The sequence below is a fragment of the Eumetopias jubatus genome, unplaced genomic scaffold (assembly GCF_037043125.1).
Source record: "Eumetopias jubatus isolate StellerSeaLion01/CBP00866 unplaced genomic scaffold, mEumJub1_p1.0 scaffold_9, whole genome shotgun sequence".
In the NCBI taxonomy this organism is placed as follows: Eukaryota; Metazoa; Chordata; class Mammalia; order Carnivora; family Otariidae; genus Eumetopias; species Eumetopias jubatus.
In genome coordinates, this window is record NW_028274815.1 from 81,334,046 (window position 1) to 81,351,107 (window position 17,062).

Consider the following 17,062-nt stretch of genomic DNA (forward strand, 5'->3'; position numbering starts at 1 on the left):
ATTCAGAGCATTTGCATGGTGCTGAGACCAGAGTACAGAGGGGTGACAATCTCCACCTCGTGAGTCTCCAACTCCAGGATGAAGCAGGGCAGGTGGACACATGAGCTACCCCGGAAATGAAACAAAGGGAAGAAGAAGTGGGGGAAAGTGGTCGGCACGGCTGAGTGAGGGAGGAGGTGAATTCAAGGTGCCAGATAGGACAGTAGTTATAGGTGAGAAGGGGAGGTCTTCAAAACCCATCCTCATATTAGAGGGGTGTTTGAGTGTCCTGAGTCTAGGGGCCTATGTGTCTAGCAGGATGGTTGGGGTAGGGGTGGGTGGGAAGCATCAGAATATAAAGAAAAAAAAACAAGGAAAAGTATAATTTTAATTTCTACATGATTGCAAAGGCCAATTTTACTTTCGACTTGTAAACTGTTTAAAACCCTTCACTATAGAAATGGTGAGATGTGTTTATATTCACCAACAATGCTAGTTCTGCAGCATTGAGCCTGGCCTGCTTATTGTAGCTTCCGGTGGAGGATTCACAGTAAGGCCATGACGATGGGGCCTTGGGCTTAGAGGAACAGTTGTTCCCAACCCTGGCAGCACGTTGGAATCACCTGGGAGTTTTAATAACACTCACATTTGGGCCTCAGCCCCAGGGATTTTCATGTGACTAATCTGAGCATCAGTGGTCTAGATCTCTCTCCTGGTGATCCCAAGGTTTCAAGAACCACACTCTAAAAAGGAATATTAAAGAGATGGGGACATCTGATGAATTCTCCCAATATCATATTACTGGCCCCAGAGTTGAGCCCGTTCCTTGGAGAAAGAGGAACCAGATGCAAGCGCTGGAACCAGATAAAATTAAAATAGAAAGAAAGAAAGAAAGAAAGAAAGAAAAATTGTCATCATACCAGGCCACAAGGCAGCATTAGGATTGATGAGTTATTGCTGCTGGTTTCTTTATCTGGGCCAGTGGAGGCCAGGGTTATCTCAATTCTTGGGTTTCTGACAGAGCTATCAAGGGACGGGTTAGGGAAACCAGCACCTGCCCAGCCTGGAAGGGATATAGGAAGGGAGTGTGTGAGTTCTATTAGGAAGGAAGGCATTATCATCTACTCAATGTTTCCTCAGAGGAAGATGGCTCATTAAGTCCTCAAAACAAGTCAGGGGCTGGTCACTTGCTGGAGGTGCAGAGTGGAAAGGGAAAACCTGCTTCCAAGCCCCTGGCTGTTGGGCTTAGAGCCCAAGGCAGCCACTACTGGTACCCCAGCGTCCTTCCCTCCGCCACTAAGGTCCACGCAGGATCCTGGCCATTCATTGCATTCCTCTGAGTACTGGTTCTCATGTGCAAAACCAGTGGATGGGAGTAAGTGGGTTTTAAGCTGAAAAGAATACCCAGTCTGGCCAAGAAGTCTGGTATCAAGACTGTACGACCTGTAAGCTGCTTTTTCATCTGGGCACATAATAACAAATAGCAGGTGACTCCTGTGTTGTATCAACCCCGTACTTGGCCCTGGTTTACAGTATTAATTTGCGTCATCTCCCCATGAGATGGGTACTGCGACGATCCTTTTTCACAGAAGAAACGGAGGTCCCAAGAAGTTAGTGAGTCCTGCAAGGTCACAAAGCCAGTGCGAGAGAGCCAGGGCCAGGCCTCAAGGCTCCAGTGGCTGACCCACACTGTCTTGTCTCTTTGGCTGGAAAGTGTGGGGCCTGAAAGCCCAGTGGTGGCTCGCGAGCTCGATTCGCCCAACTCATGCCCAGGGACCCCGCTGTTGGGTGGTAGCCAGGTTGCGATGTCCCGGTGAGTCGTCCCAAGTCACTTCGGGTGGGACCACCGTCGCTGCCCCTCCGTGGTGCGGGAACTCCTGGCCCGCGGGGTTGCGCGGGGCAGGGCGGCGTCGCCTGCTCCTCGGCTCCTCGGCTCCTCCGGGTAGGCGCGGGGCACCCGGCCAGCTCGCTCCCTCCCGGGCCCAGCCCGCCCTGGCGTCTCCGCCCGCCCCCGTCCGTCCGTCCCCGCCCGCGGCGCCCGAGCCGGAGCCCGAGCCCGAGCCCCGGCGCAGCAAGAGCCGCGCCCCGCAGTTCCCGCGCGCGAGGGCGGCGCGGTTCCTGCTCGTGCCCGCGCCCGCGCCCGGACCCCGGAGCCGTCCCGGAGCGCGCGGCGGCGGCGGCCGGGAGGGGCGGGAGCGCGCTCGGCCGGCGCCCCCAGCAGCCCGGGCATGTGACCGCCGCGCGCCCGCGCCCCGGAGCCCCGGAGCCCCTCGCCCGGCTCCCGGGGCGCTCGCCCTGTCGCGCTGGGCCCGGGGCCGTCGGGGGCTCGCTCAGGTAGGAGGAAAGTGCAGTGTGCGGGGTTGGCGGGGCAGGCGGTCGGGGCTGGGGGTACCCGCCGTGGCTTTGACACCTTTCCCCTCCGCACCGACCGCGCACCCTTGCTTGTCAGTTTGTTGTGGAAGAAGGTGATGGCAGTGAAATCTGTGGGGTTTTGTTTGTTTCTATTCCTGTGTGAAGCCGGAATAAGAGTTGTTCAAATCCCTTGAGCGAATTTGCGATGGTCCTGGAGGTTGTTCCAGGGTGTGTGTGTGTGTGTGTGTGTGTGTGTGTGTGTGTGCTGATGCTGAGTGTAGCTACAAACAGACATGCGGAAGACATTCACAGCAGGCAGGGCCAGTACCTCACAGTTTATAAGGCCCTTTACATTTCTCTTTCATCCCCCCCAGCAGTCCTGGAGAGACAGGCTATTATCCCTTTCCTTCCACAGCAGAGTGAAGCAGAGGCTTAGACTGGCACCCAGAAGGAGATTGAACCCTCTGGACTCCAAACCTATGCCTTCTGCTTTACCGCACGATGGCTCCCAGGGTCAGTGCCTACCAGGGCTTTATCCTCTGTGCTGCTGAGGGTGCCCAGATTCCTGCCAGGAACTTTGCCTCTTTGAATAGGGTGTGGGCACCCTGGCTGCCCACAGGCTGTCCCCAGTGATTCCCACTGGCAGGAGATGCTCCTCAGAGGGGCATGTCCTAGGGGTTTTAGCTCCACAGCCTAGGAACCGAGTAAGGGAAGTCTCGGCCACGGATGCCGTGGAGAAAAGGGGAGCTGAGATCCATTCAGCATTGGAAGGTGCTGTCTGGGTTACCCTGACTTGGTACCAAGCTTCTGGAAGGTGAATGTATCAGATGGAACTCCATGAATATTGGTGAACTGAGGGGAGCCAGGGGATGCAGTGGGGCGAGGGGTGGGGGGTCGGTGGGGGGTGCGGGTAGTGCTGGGAAAGTTTGCTGCCCCTTTCCCCACCCAGTTTATGTGCAGTTGTGGACATCTTTTTCTCTCTTGACTGCTTTTAATTTCTCATTTAATATCCTATTTACTATTTCATTTAATATTCTGTATTCATATCCTGTATTATGTTTTGTACTAGACAAAAACGGGGGGCCTTTGGGATGGGATTTGATGAGTGAAGGGATGTGGAACCCCTTATTTTCTGTCTTATTTGGCTAGCTGCCACTGTACTGCGTGTGGAGCATCACTTGCACCTGTCCACCCTTGGGTAGCCTCCATGTGGTTCCAGAAAGAACGTTTGACCTGAATTCTCATATGACCTATGCATGGCCGAACTACAGCCTCCTTTTTTTAATAGGCTCTACTCAGCCCTGTGTGGCGTAATGTGGCAAGGACTTTCTTTATGGCCTTTTTTTTTTTTTTAATAGGATCTTTTGCGTAAATCTTTCACTGTTGGCGAAACACTGTTTAAAATTAGATCCACTTATTTATTTAACAAATGTTTATTGAATATCTACTATTCCAAGAACTGAGGCTAGAGCAGCAAACAGGACAGATGCAAATCCCCTGCCCTCTAATGGACATGAATCCTCTTGGTGAAGTCCCAGCACAACTGCAGTCTCTCTGCATAAGGAGTTTCTTTGAACTTTGCCTCTTTGAATAGGGTGTGGACACCTTGGCTGCCCACAGGCAGGAAACCATTCAGTGTCTCCAGTGGAGAGGGCAGAAAGGTAATGGACACAGATATGGCTCCCGGGTTCCTAAGGATTGGCAGGGGTGCTGAGATATACTCTAGGGCTCGGCTGTGCCCTCGGATCAGGGAAGATGGAAAACTTGTGGTTGGGATGCATTGGTGGGAAATGGGCGTCCACCTGGAAGCAGGTAGAGATGTTGTCAACAAGAGCTTCTCATTAGTCCGTGTGGCAAAGCTGGACAATTGCAGTGAAACTACCATAACACAGGGGTAGGCAGGTACAGAGATTCTGCTACATGATGGACCCACTGTGAACTTGCCTGTTGAAGGAAGCAGGCCTCAGGAGGCACTGGGACTCACTGGCCGTGGTCCAGCCCCATGATGTTCCCTATCTACTGCTGTGCATAGGAACTGGGTTTGTGTTTTCCTTTATTTGAGGTTTCCAGGAGGTCAGGCGGTCTTGCAGCCTCTGTTCCGTCAGCAGCTTTGTGCCTCGCTCTCTGCACCCTTGCCCATCCCAGGAAATGTGCTGCAGCCTCCAGGCCATGCTCAGCACTTGGGAGCGTGTGGAGGAGCCCTGGCCCCAGAGTGATCCCACCAAGTGTTGAAAGGGCCTGGGGTTTCCGAAGGTCCCTGTTCACCTGCATACCTATTTGTTTTTTTTTTAAATTTAATTTAATTTTATTATGTTATGTTAGTCACCATACAATACATCAACCTGCATACTTTTGAACTCTGTGCTGTCTCTTCTCATACACGTGGCCAAATAGCGGAGGCTTTTTTTTTTTTTTTTTTTCCATTCCTACCTGTTCCAGAAAGGATTTATAAGGTGCCATAGATTAAAAATCGGATGAAAGAAAACCAAGAGTGGAGATGAAGTGTCCCCTGAAATGAGTCTAGAAATGCGTCAAACGTAAACCTTCATGAACTATATATTTGCAGAGTTGCCAAGTTGGGCCTGCAAATAGGGAAGTAAGCCGGTGCCCCAGCCTTGCCTATACCTTAGCATTGCCTGAGGAGCTCTGATGAGAAATGGCAGGCCTTGACCACAGAGCAAACAAACTAGCATCTCTCGGGGTGTGCCCAGACACTGGTATTTTTAAAGCCCTCAGGTGGTTCTAGCGTGGAGCCAAAGTTGACAACACCGATGTACTTTCCTGCCAGAAGTGGGAGAGGGGGAACCTGGTGGGGCACAGCCGTCTGTGTCTTCAAGATGTAAAGGAGGTGCTCAGGAGAAGTGAGAGAATTCCCGGGACGGAGAAGAGTGGGAACTTTCCCCTGCAGGTCCCGGTTTAGGAGGTGCCAAGAGCAATTTTAGTCTGTCTCTTGAAATGATTCCCCATTGCCAGTGCAGTTGGGTAACCGAGTTTCAGGTGGACTTAGGGTGCTAGTAGGAAATGGGGGAGGTGGCTTGTGCACCCCGAGTTCTTCCATGTGTGGCCTCCCAAACCAGAGAATGTAGGGACCCCGGCAGATACAGCCCATGACTCCTGACCCTGAGTTCAATCAAGAGTTACATGCCGTTGCTTCAATCAGGGCTTCTCAGCTCATCCAGAATCCGCTACCCATTATTTTAATGCAAATATTTGCAATTCTGAAACAATATAAGAAAGCTTACCCGCAACGGAATTTCCAGCTAATCAGTATAATAGCTAGATGTAAAGAATCACTATGTGGTTGGATACTTGGGCAGAGCCAAACTAGAACCCAGTGAAGCCACTAAATGCGTTATGGAGACTGGACTATAACATCGCAGGGGACGGCTCCAAGTGTGGTCCAGAACAGAGACATTCTGGTAGGGATGCAAGTACCCCTGAATGATGAGTGACTTTTGCTCAGGGTCTAAGGTCTAAATGGTAGTCAAAGCCGGTCCTCTCTGTTTTCACAGTAATCGCATTTCTGGAAAATTCAGTATGTCTGAAAAGTGTGCCAACAATAAATATTCTGTATAAGTGTAGATGGAGTTAGGAACTAGGCTCCCCAAATGATAAATGACGTGCGCGGCTTGGAGGTCATGCAGGACAAGAGACAGTCTTTACCTTGCGGAACTGCCCTGTGTTGTTCTGGAAGTGACTACTACTCAACGCTTTGTTGTGATCACCCAAAGTGTCCCCTTCTCCATACTTTCAAAAGTGCTCCCTTAGCAGCCATTCCAGCCCCTTTGAGAACCAGGGGTTTCCCCTCATCACTTGGTAGTAAGTGATTAAAGCCCTAATGCCACTGTGCACCCTGACAGCAGGGCGCGGATGGGGTGTAAGCCAGCCATCCGGAGTGCACTCCTGTTGACTGTTACACGGGGTCATATTGGTGGTGATAGAAATCAGAACAGTGGGGCCGTGCGCCGTGAAGGGTGGCTAGTAAGGGACACAAAGACTCTTTAGGGGAGGATAGAAATGGTCTGTATCTTGATGGGGTATTCCTGGGGTATACAGTTGTCACGGTTAATGGAATTCTACACTTAAGACTTACTGTGTGTTTCACCGTGTGCATATTATATCTCAGTAAAAAAAATCCAGAGGAGTGAAGACAAAGAAAAATTCGTACAGAGAATGTCTAGTTCGCCTTGAGTACCCATAACTCTCACTTTGAAACGGAGCTGTTGTCACTGGACCGGCGGGCAGTGCTTGGGGACAAGCCCTGGGAGGCAGGACTCAGTATGGAGGCTGTGGCAAGCGGAACTGGAGCCATGCCAGAGGGCCGACGGGGTCAGGCAGATCATTTGAGAGGGGACAAGGGACGGGAGAGCAGGGCCTTTCCCATCACCGGGTCTGGTTGCTGTGATCCAGTAGTCCTAGCAGGTTCGTTGTGGAGAAACAGACCCTGTGTTAAAATTCAGTCCAACCATCAAGAGGCTTGGGTCTGGCCCATTCCTGTCTGTGGCCCTCTGGTAATGGTAATCCTGCCCCTCTGTGCCTTATTTTTCCCTTTGCTGTTAAAACCCACGTGAAACCACCAATCTGGTGGCTTTGTGCCTTGTCATAGCTGAACAACTTAGACTGCCTAGCAACACCTAAAACCTCTGTGGCTATTTTTACTTTATCTCCATATCCCTGTGCACGATAGCCTTTGATGATTAGAAAACCTTCCTTGCCTTGTTTGCGTGAGTAAATAAGCCAGATGAATCTGCTGTGAGCCAGGCTTTTGGATCGTCTGATAAGAAGATCGCCAAAATTTCAGTGTTTCTCAGACCTTCCGAGATGATGAGTGTTTCTGTTGCCTCCGTCATGGGAGTGGTTTTGTTTGTTCATAGTTCTGTATAACTTTTTCTCTGGGGGAAGATCAGGGATAGCCATGCTGAACGAACACACGGTGGGGTTTTAGGATGTCTGTGTGTGGTGGGGTATGTGTCACTGTTCTCTGCAGAAGGGAAATAGTCGTATCATACCGTGGTGACCCCCAGACTCCTCTGTGTCCGCACCCTGGTTCTCCTTCCATGTCTCGAGTGTGGAGCCATCCTGGGGGGCCTCCTCAGTGTTAGGGCGAGGTTGCTCTGTCTGGCCCCATGGGTGTGACGTTGTGTGGCCCCCATGGTTCCATTTCCCGTGACTGGGACCGGGTAGAGATGATTGTTGTCTGTGTAGGGCAGTGCCTCCCAGATTTTACCACCAAAGGACTCCTCTTGGGAAATGAAAAGTGAATGCTCAGGCTAGCACTCCAAAGTGGCTCACCCTAAGGGCTAGTTCTTTGATGACTCATGTTTTACCTCTGGGAGATTTTTCTTTCCATTTCATAATATAGCAGTGTTTTCTCTAATATAAAAAATGACTCTGCCCAGAAAATCCTTGAGTCAAATCAGTACCCCAGGAAGTTCGACTCTGAGTTCCCTGGCTGAACACAGCTTCCCCTTGGGGATTTGCAGATTCTAGATTAAGAAACAGGGACCTGTGTAAGCCCAGAATTCTAAAGAATCTTCCACAATCACATGGTTCTATGGCTTTATGAGTAAGTTCCTTTACACCTTGTCTTGAAAACTGACATTTTGGGTCTTAATGATACTGGAGACTGTTTAATTGCCATTTGAGTCCTTATAACAGGTGAAGATCATAATTACAGGCTTGATTTTAATACCATGCCCCGCTCCCCATAGGTGTTCACGATGGTTCACGTGGAGGTGTGACAATTCAGAAAAGGCTGAAGAACCTGCTTTCATCTTTGCTTCTTTCAGGGAACAGTCCCTCCTCAGTTTTACTCAATGTTGAATAGTGCGTGGGATGAGAAGTCATATTAAACGAGGCTGTGTATGTATTTGTGAGGCACTCAGTGTGAAGAGTGAGCGGGTAGGCGGTGGAAATGTGAAAACTGCCAGTAGGATTTCCGTTTAAATTTCAGACATGGGGCCCTTCAGGTCCCTGGAAGGAGGAGGAGGCTTCTGCTGTTGTCTTCCCTTTCTTCTTGGGTTTCTACCGAGGTGTGGCTCCTGCAGAATTTCCCTTAGAGCCAGGTGAGAGGGGTCTCATCCAGGCCCTGTACTTCAGAGGGTCCTGTGCTGCTTCTCAGCCAGCCGCGGGCCTCAGCATGGCCAGGAGTCTGTGGGGCTAAAAGGATGTGCCTCCTTGGAGCCTGTGCCCACCAGCCTGGCCGTAATCCAGGTACCCGGGACCCTGGAAATTCCTTGTCCAAAGAGCCTGGGCAGAGCTTATCTATAGGTCTCTTTCTTAGGTCATTCCCCTATGGACTCCCGCTGCTATGCCTCCCTGATCTGCTGAGTGGCCCGGGCTGTATGGGCGGGGGGAGGGTAGACTTGGATGTGTGGAGCGGGATGTCTACCCGTATGCACGCTCAGGGCCCCTCATGATACGTGACCGAGCGGGGGGGCCATCCAGGGAGTCCAGCTGGGAGGTTGACGTGGACAGGAAGAGCACAAGCCCCACAAGGGGCTGCTCCATGCAGATGCTGTGTGGGACAGTCCATGCTCCCAGAGCCACGTGCCTGCTGACCCCCTCCCCAGAAGTGGACCCACACAGTGCATGTGTCTTCATGAGGTCTGGGGTGTGTCTGATGCGTGCCACCTCTGTCCTGTGCCTGGCTTCTGGCCTGGCAGGCGAGACACACAATGTGGGGGAATTCCTCAGGAATAAGAAGGAAATTCCTCAAGGTTGTGGGAAATTCTTCAAGAATAAGAAGGCGTTAATAGATGCACCATGGCCACAACGTGGGAATGACCTCTCCTTCCCTCTGCACCGGGGCCCTGGGCCTTGGGGAAGCCTCTTGGGTTCTGGTGACTGTCCCTCCATCCCTCAGCTGTCAACTTTTCCTGTATCTGCACGGGGTATGGAGTTCCTTGGAGCCGGACAGGACAGCTCTCGGAGATGAAGCAGGGCTTCTGCTGAGGAGCCTGCACGTCCATCGTTAATTCTTACACTCCCGTCTGTGCTTCTGTAGTTGAGCTCCTGCTGAAGTCGGTCGTGCTAGGTCTAGTAGGACATTGCTGTATGCCTCACGGTCACGTTGCCACTTTCTCTGTAATAAACAAGAGGCTTCGCATGTATCCATCGTGTGCCACAGAGCCATGGTGTGTACCGGTTTCCAGATACGTTGTAATCACCAAAAAGCAAGGGGAACTGTACTTGGGAAGTTCACGATGGCTCGCTTTTTCATGTGATTGTCATAGAAAGCTCTGCTTCCTGTTTTCCCACCCCGGTGCACTGCAGCGAATGGGCTAGGCTGCTAGGGGCAGGGGGGTGGCCAGCCGAGCCGCCTGTCATTCTGGGTCCCGGTCGGGCGTCGGTAGCTCGGTGTCCCTGGGCTGCTGCACCCCAGCTGGAATCCACTCTGGAAGGGATGGTAGGCAGGGTGGGAAATTTCATATGTAATACAGATATCACTGCATGTAAGGGTAGGAAAGGAGCGGTGTGTTAATTTTTGGGAGCATTAATCCTTTCCGCTTCCTTCATCCTTTCATTTTAGGTGGAGGAAAATTCATCTGAACAATAACACAGTGGAGTAAATCTGTAATGTTTCTTATTGTCAATACTTTCTAAAAACATTTTGAATTTTACTTGTAAACTGATTTCAAAAGTCGCAGCAGGTTTTCGCTCCGTGGCCTCTGGACAAGGGAGGTTGGCTTAGCCGGTATCCCTCCCGGCGGGAGTCATGTCCCGTGTCTGGTTCTGCTCCTTCTGCTCCTCTTCAGCGTCCTCCCTGGCTTCCTGGCTGTGCAGCCTTTGTGTAACCCCTGAAGTAGTAGTCTTCCTTTTCCAGTGCCATTCCCGGCCCCATAATGGTTCCCCTCGCATTTCTGTTCTCTGACTCACACTCAGTACCCATACTCCATCCTTTCTCCCCTTGATTCGAGGCCAGGTTTTTGGCCTTGTGTAGTCTAATGTGAAGATGCTGGGTAGACGGGTCCCTCCCTCTCTCCCTCCTTCCCTGCCTTCCTGAGCTCTGACCACAATGCAGGCTGAATAGGATGGGGGCCCTCTTCACAAGAGTATGGGAGAGGGAGATGATCTTCTCTGTACCTTTCTCTCCTGGCCCAGTTAGGGAAGGCCAGCCCCCAGGGGAGCCGTGGGTGCCAGAGCCAGAGGTCTGAGGCACCAGGTGCCCTGGGCCAGGGAGAACCTATGTGACTTGCTGCTCCTGGCTGTGGAGGAAGGGGGTGTCTACAGGGGCCCCCGGGAAAGGCCTCAGATCAGAATCAGCTCAGAGCTGGTGGGAAGTCACAGAAGAAGCGGGCTGACTGGAAAGGGTAGAACCAAGTGACAGGCCTGGGGAGCCCTGTGGAGGTGCCATGGAGGGAGAATGGCAGAATGCTTGCAGATGGGCAAGGAGAAGAAGCCGTGAACCCAGTAGCAGAGGATGGGAAAAAGAGACAGTGAAGATAAAAGTTCTTTTAAAAACTTTCTGGGGCAAAGAGGAAGAGGGAAAGTGAAGTGGTTTTTGGGGGACTTGGGAAGTCAACTCTGCAAAAGGTTTCCCGGACTTTCCAAATAAATTCATTCCTCTTGCCCATCCTTCTTCCCCCTCCCCACCCTATTCATTTCTCTGACATTCTCCCTACAAGTCCCCCCACCCCAAGCTGCGCTCATTTCTGGGCCACACTGATGGAGGTGGGGAGGGCACTGTGCTTCGGACAGGGGACGGGAAGACCAGGGAGTCTTTGGTTTTGTGTTACGATTCATGTGGATTAGCCTCTGTGCCTCTGATCCCTTAATGATGGGCTGTGTACCCTCCCATAAATCTGACATGAATGATTGGGTGCTAGTTGGTCCGTTTAATCCAAGCAGAGTGTTTGGTGTTGCATTAGTCAGGCTATTTTATGGATCGGGCATTAAAAGGCCTTATGCTTCAGCCTTACCAGCAATTGCAAAGGCCTCAGGAAATGAATCAGACCTGAAACAAATACCAGACTCCGAAATATCAAAAGTAAACTGTAAAAACCAGGGAATGGATGGTGCGATGTCTGCAGGACACAACAAGGACACATCTCAGCTCAGCTTTTTGGAAGTTCTTTCAGATTCTGTAATTTGGAATGCAGGTGTATCAGTGTGCTTGACAGAAGGAAGCCCGAGCACTCACAGCGTGCCTGTTCTTATAAAGGGCCTGTTCATTTTTTTTCCCTGACATCTGGTTCTCTCTCTGAGCTCTGTTCCCTAAGGGCATAAAGTGGCGAGATGCCCGTGGGTGGTTCCACCTTTCTGCCTGGGCCCCGCGAAGTGCCAGGCTATGTGTGCTTATTCCAAAAGAGATGGTGGTCGTCAACCTCTTGGTATTCCTGACCCCCTGTGATTCGATTTTCTGAAACAGTTGTCTCAGAGGACTGTGGAACATAGTGCTCTTTAAACATGTGACTCATTTTTGTCAGCTTGTGTTGGTTGTTTCTGGACACCTCTTGAGGTCTGGGCAGTAGTCGGTAGCTGGAAGCTTCCTCACTGAAGCTCACGCTGGCATGTGTGCCTCCTTCCCCAGGTAGACTTGCCCCTCAAGGATGCTGACTCGGTCCTGAGAAGCAGGAGCACTTCATACAAGAAAGGGCCATCTCCAAGGTAACAGGGCTGCTTCCATCAGCGCTTTCTCACAGACGGCTGGAGCCTCCAACCTCAGCTTCAGGTGATTCTGGCGTCTCTCTCACTGCGCACAGAACGTTCTGTTTGTCCGTACACTTTCCTTTGGGACAGCTCCATGGTTTTATCTGATTTCTGAAGGGGTCGGTGACCCCACTGAGGGCCACTGCTCACCCACTTTCCGAGGGCCACTTACCGATCACTACGGCTATGACCAGTGTGCTGATGGCTCCCAGTGCACTGTGTGCTGTCCAGTTCCAGCACATTCCAGGCCCTGTGTCCATGTCACTCAGCTTTCAGCTGACACTCGGATTCTCCATTTCTGTCGGAGGCAACACTGCTAGCTAGCCCCAGCAGACCCAAGCCCAGTGGGGCTGTGAGTGACACCCTTGGGTCATCTCCCCGGGCTCTGGAGTGTGGGTTCTGGAACATGTCCCTCTTACCTGGCTTGGCCCTCGCTGGTCTTGGTCTGAGTGAATCGGGGCAGCTGCATCCCAGCCCTCCCTCAGCCCTCCTCTTGCTGGCCTCTGAGCGAGTCTCAGATATGCCCCCTTTCTGTCTATCCCTCACTGCTGGCTGGCTCACGGCCACATCCTCTGTCATCTGGACACCCTTTCACTGCAGCCTGCTCTCCCTGCCTACCCTCTTGTCTCCGGTTTATATTCCACATGGGTGCCGAGATTTCTACGAAATCTGATTGTACACCACCCTGTGGCTTAACACCTTTAAGTGATTCTCTTTTTTTGCCATCTACAAATTGCTGTCCCAACTCCACAGCCAGGCTCTGTGTTCTGGGCACTGTCAGCTTCCCCAGCTTTGCTTCTTGGCTTCCCACCTTTGGTTGATGCTCCAGAACTGGTTGGGATTGGTCTCCTCCAGATGCTCCCCACCACCTCATGAGGTTCAGGTAACCCCTCCTCCAGGCTGAGTTAGGGCCCTGGGCATTCCTCTCCCCATAGACACCCCCGCATCATCGGATAACTCTGTGGACCTGCCCGCTTTCCCCACTGGCTGATGAGCTGCTTGAGCCAGACCCTGGGTCATTATTCCTGTTTGTTCCCAGGGCCACGTGTAGATATTTACTACGGCATGTAGTAAATATCCAGTATACAATTGTTGAATTCAGCAGTGAATGAATAAAGAAATGAATGGATATCTGGAAACATTGCACCAAAGCTTGTACTTGTCATCAGCATGGGGGTGATTATAACAGCTAACATTTGAGGGTGACCATTTGCCAGATGGTTCTACACCCCTCACACCTGACAATTCATTTCACCCTCAACAGTTGTCAATGACAAATACCGCTAAGATGGGGAACTGAAGCATGGAAGCTGGGCTTTGATCCAGTGCCGTTGATGGGAGGGTGTGGGACTCATCCGTGATCACATGGGGCTTATGCCTAAATTGTGGCCATCTTGAAGGGTGGCTTCTTGTTTTTATTATTTTATTTCATTAATTATTATTATTATTATTTTTTTGTCTGTGGGACTAGCACTCTGCCTGGCATATAGCAGAACACAGATGCTGTTGAGAGACTTCCTCAGTTGGCCACCCTTTCAACTATTGGCAGTGCAAGTCTAGTCAGGTTTGGCATCATCCTTGGAATTTCTGTGTTGTTTGGGGGGGGTGGCTAGTGGGGTTTGTGTTAATTTTTGTCTGGAGCATGGTTAGTTTAGTCTCGGGTGCATCTTAACCTCCCTTCCACTGTCCTTCCTTGGACATATGACCCTTAACCACATCTCATGGCCAGGAGATGACCCCCCTTGCCCTGAGGTTCTGGGGACTTATCTGGATTCAGAAGGTCCCCTGTTGAGAGGAAGGGGCCATTATCTCCCCTGCTTTTTCTCAGAGCAGTTCTGGGGCAGGCAAAGCAAAACCTGGACCCAGGGGGCTTGGCTTCCATGTTTATAGACTATCGGAGTGGCAATGGCTCAGTGATCGTCTGACTCCTTGCCCACGGGTATGTATGAGGGAACTGAAGCCTTAGGAGGCGTTGTGTCCGACATCACACTGCCCTGTGGTGGCAGGCCATTTGCCTTGGACCTGTAATGAATCAGCATTTCCCCACAATTAATTTAGAATTACATCTTGAGATAGAATCTGTATAAAATTCACTCTGGCACCTTCCTTTTCTTCTCCCATGCTTAGTAATCAGACAAGTCAGACCTTGTAATTGCATGAACTAACAGCTAGCCCTGTTCACTTAGTTTCCTGGTGTCTTTATATTGTTTTAGATAAACTAACAGGAGCAGTTGATTGGCCTGGAACCAGCCATTGGGAAATAATTTAATCCTTTATTTTCTGCCTCTCTATCATGGAGCCTTAAAACACACACCCACACAGTTACAGAAAGAGCTAATAAGCCAGGCTGCTAGACTTCTTATTTTAATAATCGAAATATAGTTTAAAAGTAAATATGATAATAATGTAATTAATCTGGGTGCACTTGGGAGAAGGCCAATTTACGTGAATAAAATGTCAGAATTACAGGATATGTAAGGAATGCAGTCTTAACTGTTGTGAGGTAGGTCCCCAATTCTGACCAGAAGCATGATCACATTGATGTGGGGAGACTAACCCATCATTGTGACTTGGGGATGAGGGTGGAGGCAGGTGGGAGTTAATGTATATGGTTTTAGAGATTTTTCTGGAATAATAACATTTTTATTTTTGTTTCACGTCCATACCTCTCTTTTCCAGGAGAATATGAAAGTGTTACTCAGGCTTGTTTGTTTCATAGCTGTATTGATTTCTTCTCTGGAAGCCGGTAAGTTAAGCATTTCTTCGTGTTCTTGTCTGCTGAGAAATCCTATTATTTAGAATACATGAAGAACCTTCCCTGACAGAGTCATTTTTTTCCCTCACCTATTTCTGTTGAATCCCAGAACAGAGAGCCTCCTGATCCCAGAACTGTACTGTACATTCTCTCATTTACGGATTGGGAAACTGAGGCACAGTGAGGCTAAGAGTCCAAGCTCACATAGCTAATGTCAGAGCAGGAGCTAAAATCCAGGCCTCCAATGTCAAGGCCAGGCCTCCTCCGACTTTGTTGCTGATTGAAGAGTGTGATGGGAGATCCTGGCTTTCATTGAGAAGAGGTGTTAAATGTAGTTGTTACGAACCCATAGCTGAGAGCCATCAAGAGATGGCTTTGTTTGTTTGTTTTAGTCCGGCTTCTTTCAGTCAGCATAATTTTTTTGAGATCCATTCATATGGTATAAATTGATAGTTATTATTTTATTACATGGTAGTTGTCTATTGTATGGGTATATCGCCATTTATTTATCCATTCACATTTGATGGACATTTCAGCTATTTCTAGTTCTTGACTATTCAGAGTAAAGGTGCTAAGAAAGTTAGCGTTCAGGTCTTTGAATGGGCATATGTTTTCATTCCTCTTGGGTGAATACCTCAGAGGGGAATGCCTGGGTCATATGTTAGGCTTATATCAAACTTTTTAAGACTTAAACTTTTTAAGTTTAAGTCTTTTTAAGACTACTGAAGTGTCTTCCAAGCAGTTGTACCATTTTATACCCTCACCAGCAGTGAACGTGAATGTGAAAGTTCCACATCTCACCAACACCTGATATTGTCAAGCTTTTCAATTTTAATACTGAAAGGAGTAATACTTGTTTGTAGTTTTAATTTCCATTTCTTGCTAATGACAATGAACTTCTTTTCATGTGCTTTTTTGCCATCCATATATCACAATTCACTTTCTCTCCTTTGTTTGACATATACTAATAGCTTGTCTTTTTAAAAATAACTGCTCTCAGGCTTATGGTATCTGTCTTTAACTTATTGCTGTGTGATACTATACTATTTCACATATACTATAAAAAACATAAAACAATATACATCCACTTCTCTCTTCTCGAACTTTGTCTAATTGTTCCCTAAACATTTTACTTCTTTATATGTTACAAATCTCACAATCCTTTTTTTATTTTTGCTTTAAACATTCAGTTATCTTTAAAGAGATTTAATAATGCTATGGCTTGAGGTCCACTAATCTTTTTTTCTGTAGTGTCAAATCTGCCATTAATCATATCCGATATATTTTTTAAGTTAGCATTGTAGTTTTCATCATTAGAAATTTAAATTAAAAAAAGATCTCTATTATGTCTCTACTCAACATGTTTGATCTAGTATCTTGAACAAATAGAACACAGTAGTAATAACTATTTGAATTTTCAATCTATTAAGTCTGTCATCTATCATTTCTGGGTCAGTTTTGATTGATTATTTTCTTTTTTAAAAAGATTTTGTTTATTTATTTTATTTATTTATTTTTAAGATTTATTTATTTATTTGAGAGAGAGAGTGAGAGAGAGAGAGCACATGAGAGGGGGGAGGGTCAGAGGGAGAAGCAGACTCCCTGCTGAGCAGGGAGCCTGATGTGGGACTCGATCCCGGGACTCCAGGATCATGACCTGAGCCGAAGGCAGTCGCTTAACCAACTGAGCCACCCAGGCACCCTGTTTGTTTATTTTAGAGAGAGAGAGCGTGAACACAAGTGGGGGGATGGACAGAGAGGGAGGGAGAAGCAGACTCCCTGCTGAGTGGGGAGCCTGAGGCCAGGCTCAGTCCCAGGACCCTAAGATCATGACCTGAGCCAAAGGCAGGCACTCAACTGACTGAGCCACCCAGGCGCCCTGATTATTTTCTTCTTATCATTGATTGTATTGTCCCACTTCTTTGCACACCTAGTAATTTTTTATTGAATGCTAGACATTGTAGGTTTTACCATTTTGAGTGCTGGGTATTTTTGTATTACTAGAAATGTCCTTGAACTGTTCTGCCACAAGGTTGTCACTTGGAAATAGTTGATCCTTTCAGGTTTTGCTTATAAGCTTTATTAGTCAGAATCAGAAAAAGGCTTATTTTAGGCCTAATTTGCCCCATCTACAGGGTCAAAACCCTCTGGGTACCCTACTGATGTTCCATGATTAATGAGGTTTTCCATTCTAGCTGTTGAGAACAGAAGTATGTGCTCCAGTGGATATTCACTCTAATCCTTTTGGCAATTCTCACTCTGGTCTTGGGTAAATTGTAGGGCTCACCTATTCTGTTTTCCATCTTTCTGGTATTTCTGTCCTTT

General features: G+C 49.0%; 1 protein-coding gene across 2 annotated transcripts in view; it reads left to right on the forward strand.

Annotated features, from left to right (window-relative positions):
* Window positions 1–17,062, forward strand: part of IL1R1 (interleukin 1 receptor type 1) — a 69,730-nt gene that overhangs the window by 34,997 nt on the left and 17,671 nt on the right. Inside the window, exons 1-2 of one of the 2 annotated variants that reach the window (XM_088026602.1) lie at window positions 13,460–13,546; window positions 14,662–14,728. In XM_088026602.1, coding sequence (XP_087882728.1) covers window positions 14,668–14,728 — 61 coding nt within the window. In that variant the 5' untranslated portion in view covers window positions 13,460–13,546; window positions 14,662–14,667. Of the gene's footprint in view, window positions 1–13,459; window positions 13,547–14,661; window positions 14,729–17,062 lie in introns of those variants that run through there. The other variant, XM_028104041.2, reaches the window with a different exon arrangement.